The 21,810-nt window shown below is 65.8% G+C and overlaps 1 protein-coding gene across 5 annotated transcripts in view; it reads left to right on the top strand.

Annotated features, from left to right (window-relative positions):
- Positions 1-21,810, top strand: part of ZNF385A (zinc finger protein 385A) — a 46,772-nt gene that overhangs the window by 21,614 nt on the left and 3,348 nt on the right. For all 5 annotated transcript variants that reach the window (XM_043532933.1, XM_043532934.1, XM_037884002.2 and 2 more), the window contains 5 exons: positions 6,503-6,613; positions 12,133-12,298; positions 17,103-17,423; positions 19,856-20,034; positions 20,859-20,954. In XM_043532933.1, coding sequence (XP_043388868.1) covers positions 6,503-6,613; positions 12,133-12,298; positions 17,103-17,423; positions 19,856-20,034; positions 20,859-20,954 — 873 coding nt within the window. The remainder of the gene's footprint in view (positions 1-6,502; positions 6,614-12,132; positions 12,299-17,102; positions 17,424-19,855; positions 20,035-20,858; positions 20,955-21,810) is intronic.

Genomic DNA, 21,810 nt, shown 5'->3' with positions numbered 1-21,810 from the left:
TTGGCCAAATCCGACCCGTTGCTCCTTTCCAGAGTCAGCCGCCCCATGGGGCCCTGCAGCCAGCACCCAGGGTCACACAACGGGGCAGTGGCAACAAGGGAACCCAGGAGTCCTGACTCATCCCTGCTCTAACAACAAAGCCGCGCTCCCTCCCCTGCTGGGCATGGAATAGAACCCAGGGTCCTGGCTCCTTGCCTGCCTCCCTGCCCTAGTTAATAGGTCTCTGGGTCGCAGCTGCTTATCTGGTTACAAGGAACATGGGTGGAGCTGGTGGGATGTGTCGGCGAGGATCTGGGCTGCGAGGGTCCCAGTGTGGGGTGGGGTGTGAGCATGAGGGTGTGCCCAGCGTGGGTTGGGGCTGGGGGCATTGTCCTCCATACAGTACAGAATCGTGCTTTGTTCAGTTCTGTCTCACTTATGGCCCCTGTCACTGTGGCATCTGGATGCATCACAGGCTTTATCCCCAAACTCTCCTGTGAGGTTGGGCTGGGCAGGACCTGAGCTGGGCAGGGCAGGATAGGGCTGGGCTACGCTGGCCAGGGCTGTCATCCTCATGTCCCAGAGGGGAGCCGAGGCCCAGAGGGGCTGCCTGAGTCTCCAGGGCCACCAGGGCAGTCGGTGGCAGATCAGGAAGTTGAACCTGTTGTCCCACAGCCCAGGCAAGCCCTCTAACCACTGGGCCAGCCTTTCCCCATTCCCCTTTGTCTGCACCTTGTCCTGAGGCTGGATCCCCGGGTTCATGGCCAGATCTGGGGGCTGAACGGGAGCTCAGAGCGGTGCTGGTGACCCAGCCAGGCCAACCCCAGCCCACCACTTGGGGCTGCAGCGCTGAGGCTTAAATCCCCAGCTCTGGTTGTGCAGACACGGGTGCTGCTGGTCCCCCTCCCCAGCGCTGGGGTGTGAACCCCGGGGAGAGGCTGGACTCCAGCTCTGAGAGCAGCACTCCGCCCCCATCCTCCCGGCTGGCTCCGGAACCTCTTCACTTCCTGTCCTAAAGTGGGCGGGGGCACTGTTGGGAGCTGTTTGAACAGCTGCCCTGTGAAGCAAGTCCAGCTCCCAGGGGCTGGGGAGGAGAGGAGCCAGGCCGGCCGCGGCTCTGCCCCGAAAGCCGGGGCTGGCCCTGAGTTCCAGCCCTCGCCGCACGTGAGCAGCAGAGCAGCCCGTCTCCTCCCGGGCTGCTGGGAAGGGCAGGACAGGGCCAAGGAGGGAAATTCCTCTCGCGCTAGCGAATGCTGGAACAGCTGCCGGGCTTGGCTGGGAGCGCGATGGCTCAGCTGCCCTGGTGACCTTCCAGCGTTCAGCATGGGGGAGATTGCGACTGCAGGGAGCCGAATGCATCGCCTGCCCCAGCCCCTCCAGCTCCTGGGGCCACTCAGCCTCCACGGGCAGCTCATGAGCTAAGCAGGGCACCTGGCATCCCTGCCTGCATGGGAGAGCTAGGAAAACCCATCTGCTGAGGGCTCAGCAGGGGGCGCTCTCCCCTCACTCAGAGCTGAACATGGTGAGGTGCTAGGGGGCGCTGTGCTGCAGGGGGCTGGATGGGGGGCTCAGCAGGGGGCGCTGTGCTGCAGAGAGCAGGGCAGAGGCTCAGCAGGGGGCGCTGTGCTGAAGGGGTCCAGACAGGGGCTCAGCAGGGGACGCTCTCACCTCCCAATCAGGGCTGAACCCAGTATAGCCTTGGGGGGCGCTGTGCTGCATGGAGTGTGGTGGGGGCTCAGCAGGGGGGCGCTCTCCCACTGTAGTCAGTTCTGAACCTTGCACAGCTCTGTGGCCGCTGTGCTGCAGGCAATGGGTAGGGGGCTCAGCAGGGGGCGCTGGGCTGCAGGGAGCAGGGCAGGGGCTCAGCAGGGGGCGCTGTGTCCTCACAGTCGGGGCTGAACCCAGTGTCCCAGTATGGGGCTCAGGGCTGCTATTTGTCAAATGAGTTGTCAAAGCGGGGCACCAGTCACCTCTGGCCATTGCAGATCCCCTGTGTGTTCCCGAACTAGCTGGGTGGGTACATCCCATCTCCCCCTGTGTTTTCAGTTAGGTGCGTCACTATCCTTCATGTCCTGCCCTAGTCTGTTGTGCAGAGATGCTGTGTGTGGTTCACGCTGGCTGTGCCCCACCGCTGAAACAGATGCATTTCAGCATGGGGTTAAGGGGGGGGGTTGAGGTAGCTAGTACTGTGGAAGTCCATTAAAATCAATTCCGGGGGGGTGTATGTAGAGGGACCCCTCCTTCCCCAGGGAGTGGATCAGGGAGAGTCAGGCGCAGGAGGGGGGTAAGCAGGCAGTTGAGAAGGTGAGGGGCAGAGGGGGAGCAAGGAACAGGCTGGGGTGGGTCAGAAGTGCTGGGTGAGAACCGTGGGGCGAAAGCTGTGGTGTAGGCTGGGGGAGAGGCAGGCTGGGGTGTGCTGGACAGAGGAGGTTTATGTGGGCAGGACAGGTCCATGCCTGCTGGGGGTGGGGGAAGATAGGCCTGTGTGTGCTCAGAAGTGGGGGGGGACACGGCTATGTGTGCAGGAAGGAGGGTTGGGGGGCTGGCCTAGTCATGCTGGGAGGGGATGTAACCTCTGGCCCCCAGGGGGTTGGGGGTCCCTGGCACAGAACGCTGGATGGTAGCGCTGGAGACGGCTGGAGGTGTAGAATCATAGAATCATAGAATATCAGGGTTGGAAGGGACCTCAGGAGGTCATCTAGTCCAACCCGCTTCTCAAAGCAGGACCGATCCCCAATTAAATCATCCCAGCCAGGGCTTTGTCAAGCCTGACCTTAAAAACTTCTAAGGAAGGAGATTCCACCACCTCCCTAGGTAACGCATTCCAGTGTTTCACCACCCTCCTAGTGAAAAAGTTTTTCCTAATATCCAACCTAAATCTCCCCCACTGCAACTTGAGACCATTACTCCTTGTCCTGTCCTCTTCTACCACTGAGAACAGTCTAGATCCATCCTCTTCGGAACCCCCTTTCAGGTAATTGAAAGCAGCTATCAAATCCCCCCCATTCTTCTCTTCCACAGACTAAACAATCCCAGTTCCCTCAGCCTCTCCTCATAAGTCATGTGTTCCCGTCCCCTAATCATTTTTGTTGCCCTCCACTGGACTCTTTCCAATCTTTCCACATCCTTCTTGTAGTGTGAGGCCCAAAACTGGACACAGTACTCCAGATGAGGCCTCACCAATGTCGAATAGAGGGGAACGATCACGTCCCTCGATCTGCTGGCAATGCCCCTACTTATACATCCCAAAATGCCATTGGCCTTCTTGGCAACAAGGGCACACTGTTGACTCATATCCAGCTTCTCGTCCACTGTCACCCCTAGGTCCTTTTCTGCAGAACTGCTCCCTAGCCATTCGGTCCCTAGTCTGTAGCAGTGCATGGGATTCTTCCATCCTAAATGCAGGACTCTGCACTTGTCCTTGTTGAACCTCATCAGATTTCTTTTGGCCCAATCCTCCAATTTGTCTAGGTCCCTCTGTATCCTATCCCTACCCTCCAGAACATCTACCTGTAGCACAAGGTGCCCCCCACCCCCGGCTCCGTGGGGGTGTCAGAGCTGGGCTCCATGGGGGTGGTAGTGCCAGGCTCGGGATTGGGGGGATGGTGGGGCCGGGCTCTGGGGGTGGGGTGGTAGGGCCGGGCTCCGGGGGTGGGGGGTGGTAGGACTGCGCTCTGGGGGGTGGTAGGACTGGGTTCGGGGGCGGGGGATGGTAGGGCCAGGCTCTGTAAGGGTGGTAGGGCTGGCCTTTGGGGGGGCAGGATGGTAGCGCTGGTGTCAGGGAGGGGGGGGATGGTAGCGCCAGGCTCTGGGGTGGGGGGTGGTAGGACCAGGCTCTGTAGGGGTGGTAGCGCTGGGCTCTGGGGGCGGGTGGGGTGGTAGGGCCAGGCTCTGGGGGGGTGGGATGGTAGCGCCGGGCTCTGGGATGGGGGGTGGTAGGACCGGGCTCTGTAGGGGTGGTAGTGCTGGGCTCTGGGGGGGGGTGGGGTGGTAGGGCCGGGCTCTGGGGGGGGTGGGATGGTAGCGCCGGGCTCTGGCGTGGGGGGTGGTAGGACCAGGCTCTGTAGGGGTGGTAGCGCTGGGCTCTGGGGGGGGGCTTGGCCAGCCAGTTAGCGCCGCACGGCTTTGTCACCACCCAATCAGAGCGCTGCGTTCGCTAATCATTCGGGGTAAAAGCTGGAATAAACAAAATACAGCCAATGGGAAAGTGGCACGTTCAGTATGCGGCGATGTGTGGGGCTGAAGCAATGGGTCTCGGGGTGCTCCCAGGACTGAGGCATTGCCCTAGGAGGGAGTGAAGCCTAGTGGACAGAGCAGAGGGCTGGGAGTCAGGATTGCTGGGCTCTATCCCAGCTCTGGGAGGGGAGTGGGGTCTAATGGTCAGAGCAGAGGATGTGGGTGGGTGGGGGGGAGGATGCCTGAGTTCTATTCCTACTTGTACCTCTGACCGACTGTGCGACCCATCCTCCCTCTGGGGCAGCCGGTATTGTGGCACCCAACAGAGTGTGTTGGGAGGAGTCTGACCTGCAAGCAGGGCCCAGACCCCTGGGTGGCAGCACATCCTGGGGTGCCAGTGGGGGACTAGGGCAGTGATGGGCCCCGGGGCAGGTGATGGGGGACTAGGGCAGGTGAGGGGCCTAGGGGCAAGTGATTGGGGACTAGGGTGGGTGAGGGGCCTCAGGGTGGGTGATGGGAGACTTGGGGGGTGAGGGGCCCAGGGGTAGGTGGTGGGGGACGAGGGCAGGTGATGGGCCGTGGGGTGGGTGATGGGGGACGAGGGCAGGTGAGGAGCCCCCATGGCGGGTGATGGGGGACTAGGGATGGTGATGGGCCCTGGGGCGGTGAGGGGCCTTAGGGCGGGTGTTGGGGGACTAGGGCAGGTGATGGGCCCTGGGGCGGGTGATGGGGGATTGGGGCAGATGATGGGACCTGGGGCAAGTGATGGGGGACAAGGGCGGGTGATGAGGGACTAATGTGGGTGATGAGGGACTAGGGCAGTGATGGGCCCTAGAGCAGGTGAGGGCTCCCGGGGCAGGTGAGCCTGCCTGGGATGCTGGAGCAAGGGAAGTGGCTCGCAGGATCTGTGGGGACACCCTGCAAGTCCGGCCTCCCATCAGACACAGCCTGGAGCTGGATCCAGCCCCTGCCAGCTCCTCCAGGGCTGGGGCGGCTGCATGTTCCCTGCCCGTTCCCTGCCCGGCGAGCCAACCGAGGCCTTCTCCTGAGCTCCCTTCCCGGACTTCAGCATCAGGAGCTGCAGGCTGCCCCGGGGTGGGGGTGAGATAGCGGGGTCCCTGCAGGGGCCTATATCTCGGCAGCCAGCCCCCCGGTTCTGGCACATCCCTGTTCCCAGCACCCGCAACTGGCGCCCGCCCCCGCTCCCTGCAATCATAGGATGTGTTTGCAGCTGGAATTTTAATATGCGCCAGTTACTGCAGCAAATGGAAAGTGGTGGGGCTGGGGGAAGCGCAGGTGGCAGGGCTGGTGGCACTGGGGATCAGCAGGGGCAGAGCTGGGCCCTTGGGGGGTGCTGGGGCGGGCAAGGTGCTAGGTTGGAGGCTTTGGGGAGGGCAGGGTGCTAGTGTGTGTATCTGGGTGGGAAGGAGGAGCCCCCAGAGTGTGTATCGGAGGCAGGAGAGCCATGGTTGTGGGGAGGCGGAGCTACCAGCGTGTGTATTGGGGGAGGGCAGGGGGACTGTGGCTGGGGGGGAGGGGCAGCTGCCAATGTGTATTGGGGTAGGGGGGCAGTGGCTGGGGCAAAGGGAAGCTGCGAGCGAGCGAGCATGTGTACCAGGGGAGCAGCCAGCGGGGGCTGTGGTTGGAGGGAGGGTGAACTGCCAGCTCCCCCAGGAGCAAGGGAGGGGCCCAAGGTGCTGTTTGGAGCTGGATCGCGGGGGGGCTGTTTGGATCTAGGGGCTGGGCTGGCCCATTACAGAGACTCCATGCATCCCTGTCGGGGGGAGCGCTGGGCTGTACGCTGCTCAGGGGGCAGGGGAGCCCAACATGGGCAGGGGAGGGAGCAGTCTGTCTGCAGATGATGAATGGACCTGCTGGCTGAGTACCATGTCTTCTAATGTTTAGGCAGGTAACAGCCTACTGCTTCTGCCAGCTAATGGGGTGACCCCTGGAGCTCCTGTGGTGGGAGGGGCCGGGGGGAGTGCCCCTTGGCCCATTCCCTCCATGCATTGGTCTGCTGGCTGCATCCCCTGCTCCACTACCACCCTGCCCCATGGAAGAGCTGGGAGGCAGAGCTGGGAGGTGGGGCCAGGGGTAGCTGGGGAGGGTCACTGAGCTCCCTCTATGAATGGTCAGCAGGGCCCCAGTTGGTGATGTTTCTTGTTGGAGAGAGAGACCCACCCATGGGAGTTTAGTCCAGCTTCCCTGGGAGCAGTTCCCCCAGTCGCTGCAGGAGGAGACCCCCCAGGGTGAGGCAGGCAGAGCCCCCAAAGTTGTGCCCAGGGCTCTGTGGGTGCCCAGCTCCCCGTGGCTCCCGTGGCTCCTCACAGCATCACTCTCCCCACAGATGGATCCAGTGCAGAAGGCGGTGATTAACCACACCTTCGGGGCACCCCTCAGCAAGGCCCGGCGCCCCGTCATCTCCTGCAACGTCTGCCAGATCCGCTTCAACTCAGAGGTGAGTCCCCTGCTGCATCAGCTCCTGGCAAAGGCCCCCCGCCCCATGAGCCGGGATCGCCAGCCCCAAGGCAGCTGGACCCAGAACCTATCGCAGATCCACAGCTGGGTGCTGTGGCCCCAGCTTTGGACCAGTCTCCGGGAGGCCCCCTTCAGTGACCCAGACCCCTAGGGTGTCATTCTTCCCCCAGGGCAAGCCACACGGCTTCACTGCGGACCTCGGGGCCTTCACCCTGTGGGCCAGCACCACAGGGATGCCCGGCTGGCGCAGCCACACAGGCAGGGTTCTTGGCTCACTTGGACCGGAGTCCTTGGCTAGCAGAGTCCATCGTGGGCAGCCCAAGCCCCTCTGAACCCCCTGAACCCCCCACTCCTGCAGGAGCCAGCACTTAGCCCCAGCCTGGGCTCCCGAGCGGGAGGGGCTCAGCCCCCCCTGCAGAGGCCTGAGTCCGTATCTCTCTGGGGCCTTGGTTGCTATGTGGCCATGTCACGGCGATTGGGTTTGCCCTGAGGTGGGGATCAAGGCCTAGACGGCTTGGCGATACCCACCTGCATCTTAGCCTGCCCCGAGAGCACACAGGCCTCCCCCCATCACTAGGGAGCAGTGTTGCACATAGGGGAAACTGAGGCACAGCTCAGCTTAAAAATATTACCCAGGCCAGGCCAGGAAGGGGACTGTTCAGACCAGGCTGGCTCCTCGACCACCAATGGACGTGGGAGCTGCTGAGAGCTCGTCTGTCTGTCCTGTGTGTTCCCTAGTGGGTGGGATGGGGTCAGACCCTTACCCTCCCCCCACAGCCTGGCCCCTGTCTAACACTGACCTTCCCCCTGGGGCTCACTCTAAATCCTTGTTCCTTTGGCCCTGTTGATCCCTCCCTCATTCCAGGGGGTAAATTGAGTCACAGAGTGAGTGGCTGGTGCGTGAGCACATAGAAATTCAGTGACAGAACAAGGATAGGACCAGGAGTCCTGGCTCACCTCACCCGCTCTAACCACTCAGCTCCACCTCCTCAGACTCCAGCAGCGTGGTGGGAGGTTGGGAGGGGAACGCTGGCTGGTGGAAGCTCGAGGGTTAGGACACCGGGGTTCTCTTCCCAGCTCTCCCGCTGGCTCAGCATGACCTTGGCTGGTGCTGGCCCCGCGCTGGGCCTGACGTTCCCTGCCTGTAACGGATCCACAGTCACCCTGCCCTGCCCAGGAGCGTTGTGGGACCGTGCGGAAAGTGCTGTCCGGCAGGCAGTGTGCGTGTGCGTGGGGGTGTGTGTGCGGGGGGTGCATGCAGGGAGCAGTCAGGGTGCGGCCCAGGGGTCAGCACTGACCGGGAGGGGAGAGCCCCGACGAGCCCCCTCCCCCCAGCACAGCACCCCAGGATCAGCACTGACAGGGAGAGGAGTGCCCCCGACTGAGCCCACCCTCCACTCCCCCCAGCACAGTGCCCCCTAGCGCCAGGGTCAGCCCTGACCAGGAGGGGAGAGCCCCCGACGAGCCTTCTCCCCCCAGCACAGTGCCCCCTAGCGCCAGGGTCAGCCCTGACCAGGAGGGGAGAGCCCCCGACAAGCCCCCTCCCCCCAGCACAGCACCCCGGGGTCAGCACTGACTGGGAGGGGAAAGTGCGCCTTGCTGAGCCCCCCCAACCCCTCCGAGCACCCCTGGGCTCTGTTCGGTCGCCCAGCCCTGCCCCCGGCTCCGCTCCCCACTGCGTCAGGCCCTTGGCCCTGGGGCCAGGGTCTCGGGGGTGGGGTTATTTGCTGCTCTGTGGTTCGAGCTGGGCTGGAGTGGGTTGGCGGTGGGGCCCAGCTGGGGCGAGGCATGTCCGAGCTGGGCCCCTTGGGCAGAGCCCAGGGAATGGGGTACCAGGGGCTAGCAGTGCCCCCTGCAGGCTGGGCACCACTTTACCTGCATTGCCCCAGGCCAGCTGTGCAGAGCTAGTTCAGCAGGAGAGATTTCGCCCACCCCGCCCCCCGCAGCATTGTCCTGCGTCAGTGCAGCTGTTATTCCTGTCTGCTCCGGCAACCAGGCCAGGATCTGCTCCCAGCCCCCGGCTGGCTGCTCCAGAGGAGGTGTGGGAGGGGGATCTCCTCCCCCCAGGATGCACTTAGAGCCCCCCCGTCCCCCGGGGGTGCAGTGTGGGGCCAGCGGGTATCCACCAGAGCGAAGGGTGCCAGTCCCAGTGGGGGATGGGGGCGGCTGCTGCCACAGCTGTCCTTTGGCACAAGGCACTGGAAGTTTAAACCCTCGGAAACATGTCCCGAAAACGGGTGACATCTCCCCACGGGCACCAACGCCCCACAGCCAGTCCCACGGCCAGCCCCACGGCCTGCCAGCAGCACCAGGGCACCGGCAGATCTGGGGGGAGCCCAGGGCTGAGATAGCAGGAGCTGCGGGTCGGGATTGAGGGGCACTGGCAGAGCTGGGGTGGGGGGCGGAGCCGAGGGCTGCGATAGCAGGGGCTGCGGGTCAGGATTGAGGGGCACCGGCAGAGCTGGGGTGGGGGGCAGAGCCCAGGGCTGCGATAGCAGGGGCTGCGGGTCAGGATTGAGGGGCACCGGCAGAGCTGGGGTGGGAGGCAGAGCCCAGGGCTGCGATAGCAGGGGCTGCGGGTCAGGATTGAGGGGCACTGGCAGAGCTGGGGTGGGGGGCAGAGCCCAGGGCTGCGATAGCAGGGACTGCGGGTCGGGATTGAGGGGCACCGGCAGAGCCCCAGGGTTCGTCCCTCTCCCAGCAGCAGCCAGGGGCTGTGGACCCGCAGCGCTGTCCTCACGCCTCGCTGCATGCTGGGGGAGGAGGGGCTGCGCCGGGGGCCCTTGGCCCGTGGCTGGGGATTAGCTGAGCTGTGGTTTGTTGTTGTCTCCCAGCTGTGGGGCTGCAGCTACATCTCAGGCTGTGACCCCAGGTGGAGCGGAGGCGCCGAGTCCTGGGATAAATAAACAAGGCTGAGTGCGGCCAGAAGCAGCCTCCGCCGGGGCGGCTACAGCCAGGTGTTCCCCCCAGCGCCCCCTCCGGGCAGGGTACAGCCCAGCGCTTCCCCCCAGCGCTCCCTCCGGGCGGCGTTCAACCCAGCGCTCCCCCCTCAGCAACCCCTCCGGGCAGGGTACAGCTCAGTGCTGCCCCGCAGAGCCCCCTCCGGGCAGCATTCAGCCCAGCGCTCCCCCCCAGCGTCCCCTCTGCGGCGTTCAGCCCAGCGCTTCCCCCCAGCGCCCCCTCCGAGCAGGGTACAGCCCAGCGCTCCCCCCCAGCGCCCCCTCCGGGCAGGGTGCAGCCCAGCGCTCCCCCCCAGCGCCCCCTCCGGGCGGTGTTCAGCCCAGCGCCCCCTCCGGGCAGGGTTCAGCCCAGCGCTCCCCCCCAGAGCCCCCTCCGAGCAGTGTACAGCCCAGCACTCCCCCCCCAGTGCCCCCTTCGGGCTGCGTACAGCCCAGCGCTCCCCTCCAGCGCCCCACACTCCCAGCTCTCTGCCCCATTCCCAGGACAGTCCCATCTCTGCCCCTGGGTGGCCTCTCCCGGCTCTGGTAGCCAGTGTGGCTGGGGAGGGCCATGTCTCTCCAGCTGGGCAGGGTGGGGTTCAGGGGATCTCCCAGGGCGCCCCGGGAGCAAGCCCCAGAACAACGAGACTCGTTAGGCGCAGAAGAGAATCCAAACTGGGCGTGGCTGCAGCAAGAGCCTCTGCCATGTGGGGGTGCTGTGAAGGCAGCACATCCACCCCAGGGCGTTAGCAGCACCCCAGTCATTCCCTCTCCTGGCTCCCACCGCCCTGCTCTAACCAGTGGGCCCCTCAGCTTCCCAGAGCAGAGCATGGAACCCAGGAGTCCTGGCTCCCAGCCCCCCTTTCTATCCACTAGATCCCGAGGCTCTCCCCTCTGGCCCAGTTGCTGAGTGCTCCAGGCCCCAGTGGGGAGCTGCATGGGGGCAGGAGCCGCTCTGGCTGCAATGTGCTGGACCCTCCCCTGCCCCAGGCTGTCAGAGCTCCCAGCTGGGATCCTTCATGGCAGGGTCTTGCCAGCAATGACTGGGAGAGGGAATTGTGTACCCCTCCCCCCCAGCCGGCCTCGCTTCCAGTTACTGGGGAGGGACCCTGAGCTAGGGTAGTGGGGGGCTGCGGGTCGGGATTGAGGGGCACCATAGAGCTGACAGGGGGAGCCCAGGGATGGGAAAGCAGGGGGCTGCAGGTCAGGATTGAGGGGCACCATAGAATTGGCGGGGGAGCCCAGGACTGGGGTAGTGGGGGGCTGTGTGTTGTGTGGATTCTCTGGCCCTTTTGCAGGAGTCTTGGGGGGCTACTCCCAATGCTCCCCTCTGGCCTGTGGCTCTGGAAGCACCGCCCTGTCTGTGTGTCCTTGGGGGTCTGGGCTCTGACAGTGGGTCCCTGCCCCCCCTCCGCACACTGCCTGGCAGGCGGGCAGGCGCGTCTGGGTCACACACACTCAGGGCTGCGTGGGGCAGAGCTGACCCAGGCGCCGCCCCCCCCCCCTCCCCCCGGCGCCTCCGCAGCCCCGTGCTGTGTTGCCTGCAGGCCAGGGGCTGCTTCCCCACGGGGCTGAGCCAGGCCCTAGGCGCTGAGCTGGCTGGAGCTCAGGATGGGGTGTGGCCAGCTGGGGGCGTTTGGGGCCCATTCTGCCCCAAGGGGCCCAAGGGTCTGTGCTGGCTGCAGGGAGGGCCCCCCGGACTCCTCGCCTCCCCCCCACACACACACACACTCTGGCCCCTGGGGGGATGTGCATGAAGTGAGATGGGGTGTGATAGTGGTGCCAGCCCCTGATCTCCATGGGAGGGGGTTGATGGAGGGGGAGAACTTGTCAGCCATCGTGGGGGTGAGGGGGCCAAGCAACTGTGGGGGGGATGTTGTAGGCAGCATTGGGGGGCTGCTGAAGGGAAGGGTAGGTCAGGGAGCTATGGGGGGAAGGTCAGGGGTTGATGTGGGGGGGCCGCACTGTGGGGGAAGTGTCAGGTCGGGGGTTGGTGTTGGGGGGGCCACACTGTGCGGGAGGGTCAGGGGTTGATTTGGGGGGGCCATACTCTGGGGGGAGGGTCAGGGGTTTATGGGGGGGCTGCACTGTGGGGGAAGTGTCAGGTTGGGGATTGATGTGGGGGGCTGCACTGTGGGGGGAGGGTTGGGGTTGGTGTAGGGGGCCGCACTGTGGGAGAAGTGTCAGGTCACAGATTGATGCGGGGGGCCACAGTGTGGGGGAAGAATCGGAGGTTGATATGAGGGGCCACATTGTCGGGGGAGGGACAGGGGTTGGCGTGGGGGGGGCCACACTGTAAGAGGGAGGGTCGGGGGTTGATGTGGGGGGGCTGTGCTGTGGGGGAGGGTCGGGGGTTGGTGTAGGGGGCCACACTCTGGGGGGAGGGTCAGGGGTTTATGCGGGGACCGCACTGTGGAGGAAGTGTCAGGTGGGGGGTTGATGTGGGGGACTGCCCTGGGAGCTTGGGGAGGTTGGAGGGCAGGGCAAGGGAGGATGGGGGCAGGGTGGGGGCCGTTCTGCCGGGGTTTCCCAGGGCGCCCTGACCCCCCTCTCCCCGCAGAGCCAGGCCGAGGCGCACTACAAGGGGAACCGACACGCCCGGCGCGTCAAGGGCATGGAGGCGGCCAAGACGCGGCAGAAGGAGTCGGGGCCCCGCGAGGGCGACAAGCAGGGACCCGTGGGCAGCCCCATGTCCAGCGTCAGTGAGAGCGACTCGGACAAGCCAGGTGATCCCTGCCCCCCTGCCCCCACTTCCCCCCTGGGGCCTCGGCAGCCATGTCCCCACCAGCCGGCGGGGGGATGGGAGCTTTGATCACACACGGCGCTAACCCTTCCCTTAGCACCTTCCCCACCCCCTTGGTCTTGTGCTGGTGCCGGAGGGGATAATGGGGCACCCCTGGGGTTGGGGGGCTGGGGGATCCTGCCCCAGGCAGCAGTAGTGCCTCAGGGAGGACCCGTTCTCGGCACAGCGCTGGGGGCAGTCCCAGCAGTGCCCTGCGCGGCAGCCACCAGCCTGCACTGACGGGCGGAAATGAGGCTGGTTCTGGGGTGGGACGTCGGCGGCTCAGTGGTGCCCAGCAACAGTGCCCTGGGAGCAGGGAGCAATTCCATCCCATCCCCAACCCCACACAGGCCAGCCCCGGCCCATCCTCCAAGTCCAGCTCTGGGGCAGCTCCCTCTGCAGTGGAAACCCAAGCTGGCTCGTCAGCCGAGCCAGGCGGCTAATTAAATAGCATCAAATTAAAAATTGATTGCAGTTGCAACAGGCGGGTAATGGAGCTGTGTGACGCCCGGAAGCCAGGTGGCTCTGCAGAGCCTGGCGCTGCGGTGCTACCGGATAATGAACTCGTGCCCTCCCCCCCACACCCCTGCCCATCCCCACACCACTGCCAAGGCCGAGGTCACAGCTTGCACCTGCAGCTGGCGCCGTGTTCATGGGGGCGGCAGGGAGGGGACAGACCGGATCCAGATCCTGTTCTCCCCTCGGCATCCCATCCTTAGAGCCAACAGCAAACTAGGCTGCAACAGAGGGGCCCGGGGGCATCAGGTTTGGCGGGCACTGGCAGAGCTGGGAGCAGGAAGCCCAGGGCTGCAATGGCAGGGGGCTGGGAGGCACTGGCAGAGCTGGGGGGGCAGGGGACTGTGGGGCACTGGCAGAGCTGGAGGGCAGAAAGGCCAGGCCAGGACTGGGATGGCAGAGGGCTGGGGGGCAGTGGCAGAGCTGGGGGCAGGAAGGCCAGGCCAGGACTGGGATGGCAGGGGGCTGGGGGGCACTGGCAGAGCTGGGGGCAGGAAGCCCAAGGCTGGGATGGTAGGGTACTGGAGGGCACTGGCAGAGCTGCGGGGCAGGAAGGGCAGGGCCGTGGGGCAGGTGCTCTCATGTCTGCCCTGGTTTGTGGCCATCCTGGATGGAGGGGAGGGCACCCCCTGTGGAGTCACTCTCCTCCCTCCTGGCAGCACCCCAGTGTTAGCAGATCTCCCCCCAAACCTCTGCCCACCCCCCATAACCTGGCATGGGAGCCCAGACAGGGCCCAGCCCCCTCTCCATTCTGCCCTAGCTCCTTGCACAGGGAGGCTGGGGGGAGGAGGGATCACCCCCTGCTGCTAATGCCCCAGTTGTGGGACCCCAGTGGGCCCATGGGTGCTTCCAGCCGGCTCCAAGCGCTGCCCCCCCCATGTGAGCTGGTTACCGGAGCTGTGCTGCCCTGCGTGCCCTGGGTCTGGAAACTTTCCTCATGAGTGGAACTGGGGCCGGGGGGAAGTTTAATGGGGCCCCATGAGTTATAGAGCAGAAATCGCACTCTGGGCCTTGTGCTCGGGAGGGGGGGCGGGAAGGGCAGCTCTGGGGGGGGAGTGTATGGGGTGGCTGGGTGAGGTGGGGAAGGAGGGTGACATGGGCTGGGCCAGCGTGGGAGGAGGCTAGGTATGGGGAGGGTCATACGGGGGGCTGGGCTGAGGGGAAAGGAGACTGGGCCAGCGTGGGAGGAGGCTAGGTGTGTGGTGGGGGGGCTGGGCCAGTGCGGGGGGGAGGCTAGGTGTGGGGGGCTGGGCCAGTGCAGGGGGGAAGCTAGGTGTGGGGGGGGGGCTGGGCTGGGGAGGAAGGAGACTGGGCCAGCGCGGGGGGGGGAGGCTAGGTGGGGGGGGGGCTGTATGTGGCAACCTGGGCCCAGGAGAGCCGGGAGAGTCCGTCTGAAGGCGCCGTGGGCTCTGCCACGGCCTGGGCAGGTTCGTTCTCGGAGCCGATCGATGGCATTACCCAGCCGTGCTAAGTGATAGATCCCTCCCTCTGCGGCATGGGGCAGGCACGCGGCCAGGCTGAGCAGGGGCAGGGCTGGCACGGGAGCCCACCGCAAAACACTTACAGGGGCTGCAGGGAGCAGTGGGGGGCTCAGTAGGGGGCGCTCTCCACTCGCAGGCAGGGCTGACCCCAGCGTGGCGCTCAGGGGCGCTGGGCTGCAGGGAGCGGGGAGGAGGGGCTCAGCAGGGGCGCTCTGCCTCAGGCAGGGCTGATCCCAGCATGGCGCTAGGGGGTGCTGGGCTGCAGAAGGCGCCATCCTTGGGATGAGCTGTAGTGTCCTGAGTGCTCGGGGCCATGATAGATTCCCTGGCTCTCTTCAGAGTCCCATGTGTCTTGGCCAGATTCCAGTGTCTCTTCAGCCCGTCTCGTCCGAGCCCCCCGCACTTCCCTGTGGATGCCAGCATCCGTCCTCACTTCCTGGCAGCCTGTTGTGCACTGTTAGCCAGCTGCCATGCCCCACCCCAGAGGTGGCTGCATTTCAGTGCCGGGGAAGCTCTGGGAGGTAAAGCCCTAGAGCGCTGGCAGCCTCTGCTGGACCCTGTTGTACTGGAGGCAGCAGGTCGGCCCCTGGGCCCTGGCGGATGCCAGCAGCCCCTGGCGGGGGAGCGAGGAAGGCGGACGTCTGCGCTGCTGCTGCTGGGCCCTGCCCTTGGCACCGGCACCGGCTCCTGCTCAGCGTCTGTCTGTCTCGCTCAGTCCCAGACCTGTTCTGCCGTCGCCATGGCTCTTGACCCTCCACCCCACGCCGGCCATGCTGGGCACCGCCCCGCCCCCCTCCCGTGGCAGCGCTGCCTGGAGCGGGGTGGGCAGCTCCCAGTCTTTCTGAGCCGCCGGGGGCTAGGAGGGGCTGAACCCCCAAGGAGGCCCTGTTCCCCACAGCCCTGGCACCCAGCATGGGGAACGTGTGTGAGCAGAGCTGGCTGGGCCCAGTGTCTGTCCCCTCTCACTGTAAAGGGTTCCCAGGGGTCCCCTCCTCCTAGCACCAAGGGGTCTGTGCCCTCCAGGCCCCTAGGCTGGGGACGTCACCTTGGGCTTTGCTTTGGGGCTGATCTCTGCGCCCGGACAATCACTGGGCCTGTCGCCACGGGCAGCACGACAGTGGGATGTCTGTGTGCCCCAGTGCCGGCTGGGAAACCTGGGCATTGCCCCAGTGCACCCGGGAGCATGGGCATCGCCATGGAGCAATGCATCCTGGGATTCACGGACACAGCCTGCTGGGAGGAGGGGACCGGCCAGGCCAGGCCCACGGGCTTGGTCCTGGGGTCCCAGCTCCTCGGGGCCGGGTACAGGAACCACCCCTGAGCCAGGCTGGCCCTTGGAGGGAAGTGGGGTCTTAGAAAGTGCTTAGAATGGGGGCGGTGGTGGGGTTCTATCCCTGGCTCTGGGAGCGGAATGGGGTCTAGTGGTTAGCGGCGGGGGGGAGCCAAGAGAGCCAGGACTTCTGCGTTTTGTTCCTAGCTCTGCTCCTGCCTGACTTCCCTTCTCCTTGCCTCAGTTTCCTCCTCTGCAGAGCAGAGACGATGCTCCTGACCCACTTCCTAGGGTGCCCCCGGATGCCAGTGAGGGCAGAGGGTTCATCCCCCTCCTCTTAGCATGCCCCCATGCAGGGGTTCCAGTTGGGGGGCAGAGACCCCCATGGATGCAATGGGTCCAGGGCCCTGTGCCCCAGTGGTGGAGCGAGTTCCTCCCACCCCCACCGCTGGCAGCTCTTCCACATGGCTGCCCTGAGCTCATTCCTGGCCACCAGACCTCACAGCTGCTTTGCCAGGGCCCAGGCATGGCCCCGCTGGCCCCTGAGGGCTGTGGAATGGGGAGGGGGAGGCCCATGGCTGGGGGGACAGGACTAGCAGCTGGGCTGCCCTGGAGCCCCTCAGCATGTACGTGTCTCTTCTCCCTTTTTTCCCTCCAAGCCAAGGTGCCTGACACAGCGAGGGCACCGGGAGCGCAGGCTCAGACATGTATGGTCCAGCCTCATGCCCCAGAACCTGTCCTGCACCCAACCCCAGCTGGCCCCTCATGGGCAGTCAATAGGGGAGGGCCCTGGGCTCCTGTCGGGCCCCATGGGAGCTGCTCCCCCATGGTGCTCACGCAGAGTTCGGCTCATGCCCCGGCTCAGTTGGCATGACCTGGTGGCCCAGCCGGGCTGGTTTGGGTAGCGAAGGTGATGCCCCTCAGGCCCAACCCGCAGCCCCCAGCCTGGGGCTCCACCACACACAGCTGTGCCGAGGCCCCTGAATCCCAGCCCCAGTGCCCCTCTACAGGCCGCCCCTTTGCCAGCCCGACTCCTGCCAGCCTCTGCTCCTCCCCATGCTGCCCGGGGGATGAGCAGCAAGTGCTAACGGTGCCACTGGCTCTCCCACACTGCAACAGCAGGGCCTGCGCTGGTCCGGACCCAGGGTTGTGCCCTCCGCAGGCACCGTGGGGGGCAGCCTCCCCCTGCTAGCTGGCTGGGCTCCCCTGGCTGGCCAGCTGGTGGCTCCACTGCACCTGGGGGGCAGGGGGACCTGTGGGGTGTTCAGGGATTGGCAGGATGCAGGGGGCAGAGGTTGCAGCCAGTCCTCTCCCTGCCGCACAGCTGCTGAGCCTGTCCTGGTCCCCATCTCGCATCCAGGCATCCCAACGGGCTGACCCCTTCTACCGTGGGGCACAGACCCCAAGGATCCAGCTGTGCCTACAGTCCTGCCTGGCTCCCCACCCCACACAAGCTCTGAACTTTCTCTCCTCTCCTGCAGCCGAGCAGCAGAACGGGCTGGGGGTGACAGTGCCCTCGGCGCCCACCTCGCCCTTCAAGCCCCCCTACCTGGCGTCTCCGGTCCCGGCCGTGCCGCCCTACCAGGCCTCCTTTGCCGAAGCGAGCCAGGAGCCCAGGGGCACGCTGGCCAAGGGGGATGTGGCATCAGCGCCCGCTGACACCTGTGTGCCCAGCAGCAACAGCAGCGTGGGGCCAGGGGCGGCCTCCAAGTCAGACGAGGAGAAGGCCAAGAAGCTGCTGTACTGTGCCCTCTGCAAGGTGGCCGTGAACTCCCTGTCGCAGCTGGAGGCTCACAACAAAGGTACAGGGCCGGGGGGCGGGCAGCCCTGCTGTGGAACAGGGGCTCCACCCTGGGCTGTGCCAGCAGGGGCCATGTGGCGCCTCGTCCTGCGGGGGCTGTTCTGCCGGGTGCTGCCAGGCCCAACAATGCTGCCATGTTTTTAGAGACTAAGATAACCGTGTCCTTGCCCCAGGGCTGGGCCCCGCACGATGCTGCGCAGCAAAGTTCAGGTCCTTTCTGAAACAGCTCCAAGGTTCCACAGTCAGGGATGTGAGCAGGGTGGTGCAGGGCAGCACCGGGCCAGCAGGGGAACCTGGGCATTTGCCAGACCAGGGGCAGCACCGGGGCACATGCCCTAGGGCAGAACTCTATGTAATTATGTGGCTCCCCACACAGCTCTGCTGGTGCCCCAATCCCAACCCACAGCCCCCTGCTAGCCCAGCCCTGGGCTCCACCCCCCCGCAGCTCTGCCAATGCCCCCAATCCCAACCCACAGCCCCCTGCTAGCCCAGCCCTGGGCTCCACCCCCCACCAGCTCTGCCAATGCCCCCAATCCCAACCCACAGCCACCTGGTAGCCCAGCCCTGGGCTCCCCTCAGCTCTGCCACTGCCCCCAATCCCGACCCGCAGCCCCTGCTAGCCCAGCCCTGGGCTCCACCCCCCAGCTTTGCCAGTGCCCCCAATCCAAACCTGCAACCCCTGCTAGCCCTACCCTGGGCTCCCCTCAGCTCTGCCAGTGCCCCCAATCCTGACCCGCAGCCTCCTGCTAGCCCAGCCCTGGGCTCCACCCCCCAGCTCTGCCAGTGCCCCCAATCCTGACCCGCAACCCCCTGCTAGCCCAGCCCTGGGCTCCACCCCCCAGCTCTGCCAGTGCCCCTCAATTCCAACCCGGAGCCCCCTGCTAGTCCAGCCCTGGGCTCCCCCCAATCCCCAGCTCTGCCAGTGCCCCTCAATCCCAACCCCCCCAGCATTCTCCCTGAGTCCTGCAACCCCAGCCCTTCTTTACCAGTTTGGAATTTCCCAACATGCCCAGCTGCTGGGGCTCAGCCCAGGGAGCCTCTAATTTGCAGAAGCAGCCGGGGCTGGGCCTCCAGAGCCTGGCAGAGAGACGGGCCTGGGCCCTGGCCTGAGCTCCCGGCGCCCCTCCCCGGGGACCCGCATTTCCTGCCCCGCGCCAGCTCCCAGCCCTGGAAAAACAGAGCAAGGGCCACAGTGAGCCCAGCCGACCCCGCCCTGCCCGGCTGCAACGTGCTTCCCGTCCAGCCACCCCCCCGGCTCCTCCGGCCACCCCTCCCAAGCTCATCCAGCCCCCCCGCTCGCTTAGCCCCATCCAGCCACACCCCGCTCGTCCAGCCCCCCTGGCTTGTCTAGCCCCCACCACCCCCAACTCTTCCAGCCACACCCTGCTCATCCAGCTACGCCCCGGCTCGTCTAGCCCCCCACAGCTCGTCCAGCCCACTCCCCAGCTCATCCAGCCACACCCTGCTCATCCAGCTATGCCTCAGCTCGTCTAGCGCCCCCCCCCCAGCTCATCCAGCCGCACCCCGCTCGTCCAGCCCCCCGGCTCTTCTAGCCCCCACCGCCCTCAGCTCTTCCAGCCACACCCTGCTCATACAACTACCCTCCAGCTCATCTAGCCCCCGCCAGCTCATCCAGCCACACCCCGCTCGTCCAGCCACCTCCCAGTTGTGCAGCTAGCCCCCCACATCAGCTCATCCAGCTGCCCCCTCACAGCCGTACCCCGCCCCCATCTGTCCTGCAGGCACGCCAACTAGTAAGGGTCTCTGTGGGTTGAGATTGAGCGACATTGACTGAGCTGTGTGAGGGAGGCCAGGGCTACAGTAGCAGGGGGCTGCGGGTCGGGATTGGGGGGCATGGGCACAACTGTGTGTGTGGGGAGCCAGGGCTGGGACAGCAGACTGGGGTGAGCTGTGGATTGGGGCAAGTGAGCTGGGCAGGGGATGTTTGTGACCAGCTTCCCGCCCCTCAGGGAGTGCCCAGGGAATTCCCCACGTGCCCCCTGCTGGTAGCCCAGTCTGTACTGGGCGTGCGAGGGGCGGCAGCCAGGCTCCTGAGCAGGGACTTTCTGTGGGGAGCATCCGTGCTGCGCCAAGCAGCCCTAGCCCCAGGGACTTGCCCCGGCCTGGGCCACTGGCTGTGACTGAGCTGAGCACGGGGCCAAGACGGGGGTGGGGGGCTTCTGCCCTCTGATTGGTCCAGCAAAGAGCCAGCAAACTCAGTCCATCCAAAGTGAAACTAATCAAGGCTCCAGCCTCTCCAGCAGGGGGCGCTGTGGAGAGCAGGACGGGAGCGCTGGCTGTGCAAGGAGCTTCCGGCTCCTCCAGTCCCAGCCATTCCCAGCAGAGGGCGCTGTGGGGAGTGGGGTGGGAGCACTGGTCATAGGGCCGGGTTGCTCCCACCACTGTCCCCCCTCACTCCCCCCGCCCCCCCAGGTACCAAGCACAAAACCATCCTGGAGGCGCGCAGCGGACTGGGGCCCATCAAGGCATACCCACGGCTAGGCCCCACGGCCAGTGGGGAGCCAGGCAGCCAGGACCCCAATGCTCAGGAGCGCACCTTCCACTGTGAGATCTGCAACGTCAAGGTCAACTCGGAGATCCAGCTCAAACAGGTGGGGCACTGCTGGGGATCCCCATATCCTCCCAGCCTCCCCACCCCACCATCACTCCTCCCCCTTAGCCCCTACCCCCAGGGCATGTGGGGTGGTGGCAGGCCGGTCTCCCATGTCTGGGCAGGGAGCAGGGTCTAGTGGTTGGAGCAGGGGGCTGGGGCCAGGACTCGTGGGTTCCATGCCCAGCTCTGGGAGGGGAGGAGGGCTAGTGGTTGGAGCAGGGGCTGGGGCCAGGATTCCTGGGTTCCATGCCCAGCTCTGGGAGGGGAGCAGGGTCTAGTGGTTGGAGCAGAGGACTGGGGCCAGGACTCCTGGGTTCCATGCCCAGCTCTGGGAGGGGAGCAGGGTCTAGTGGTTGGAGCAGGGGCTGGGGCCAGGACTCCTGGGTTCCATGCCCAGCTCTGGGAGGGGAGCAGGGTCTAGTGGTTGGAGCAGGGGCTGGGGCCAGGACTCCTGGGTTCCATGCCCAGCTCTGGGAGGGGAGCAGGGTCTAGTGGTTGGAGCAGAGGACTGGGGCCAGGACTCCTGGGTTCCATGCCCAGCTCTGGGAGGGGAGCAGGGTCTAGTGGTTGGAGCAGGGGGCTGAGGCCAGGACTCCTGGGTTCCATGCCCAGCTCTGGGAGGGGAGCAGGGTCTAGTGGTTGGAGCAGGGGGCTGGGGCCAGGACTCCTGGGTTCCATGCCCAGCTCTGGGAGGGGAGCAGGGTCTAGTGGTTGGAGCAGAGGACTGGGGCCAGGACTCCTGGGTTCCATGCCCAGCTCTGGGAGGGGAGCAGGGTCTAGCAGCTCAAGGCAGGGCTCTGACTCTCTCCTCTCCCCCCACAGCACATTTCCAGCCGGAGACACCGGGATGGGGTAGCCGGGAAGCCCAACCCCCTGCTGAGCCGGCACAAGAAGCAGCGCAGCTCAGCCGAGCTGGGGGTGAGCGGAGAGGCGGGGGGGGGGGGGGGGAAGTGGGTGGGGTGAGCTGAGAGGCGGGGGTTAGGGAAAGTGGGTGAGGTGAGCTGAGAGGCAGGGGGTGGGGTGAGCTGAAAGGCGGGGGTGAGCAGAGAGGCGGGGGGGTGGGAGTGGGGGTGAGCTGAGAGGCGGGGGTGGGGTGAGCTGAGAGGTGGGGGTGCGGGAGAGCGGAGAGGCGGGGTGGGGGTGAGCTGAGAGGCAGAGGACAGTGGTGGAGTGAGCTGAGAGGTGGGGGTGGGGGAGAACGGAGAGGCAGAGGGCAGTGGGGGTGAGCTGAGAGGTGGGGGTGCGGGAGAGCGGAGAGGCGGGGGGTGGGAGTGGGGGAGAGCTGAGAGGCAGAGGGCAGTGGGGGTGAGCTGAGAGGTGGGGGTGAGCTGAGAGGCAGAGGGCAGTGGGGGTGAGCTGAGAGGTGGGGGTGGGGGACAGCTTAGAGGCTGGGTGGTGGGAGTGGGGGTGAGTTGAGAGGCTGGGGGGTGCTCCCCTCACCTTGCTGGGCCCAACTGCATAGAGAATTGGGGCTGGTCACGAGGGGGGCTGGAGCTTCCTAGGAGTGCAGGGGCCGAGGGGGCAGGAGCACTGCAGCAAGGACGGGTAGTTGGAGGTAGAGATTCCATGGACAGATGGATGGACGGACGGGTATTCTGCAAGCCACGGACACGGATGGGTGCCATAGACGGATGGATGCAGTGGGCAGGCAGCTGGAGGGTGGCTGACAAATATGGCCCCCTGTACGCCCTGGCCTGTCCTGGCCGGCCCCCATGGGTGGTCACCCCACCCACCCAGTGCTCTGTCTGTGGGCACCCCCCAGCCTGGTGTTGTG

This window comes from Chelonia mydas, chromosome 20 (assembly GCF_015237465.2).
Source record: "Chelonia mydas isolate rCheMyd1 chromosome 20, rCheMyd1.pri.v2, whole genome shotgun sequence".
NCBI lineage: Eukaryota > Metazoa > Chordata > Testudines > Cheloniidae > Chelonia > Chelonia mydas.
The sequence above is the reverse complement of the archived record's forward strand: the minus strand, read 5'-3'. Positions and strand labels throughout refer to the sequence as shown.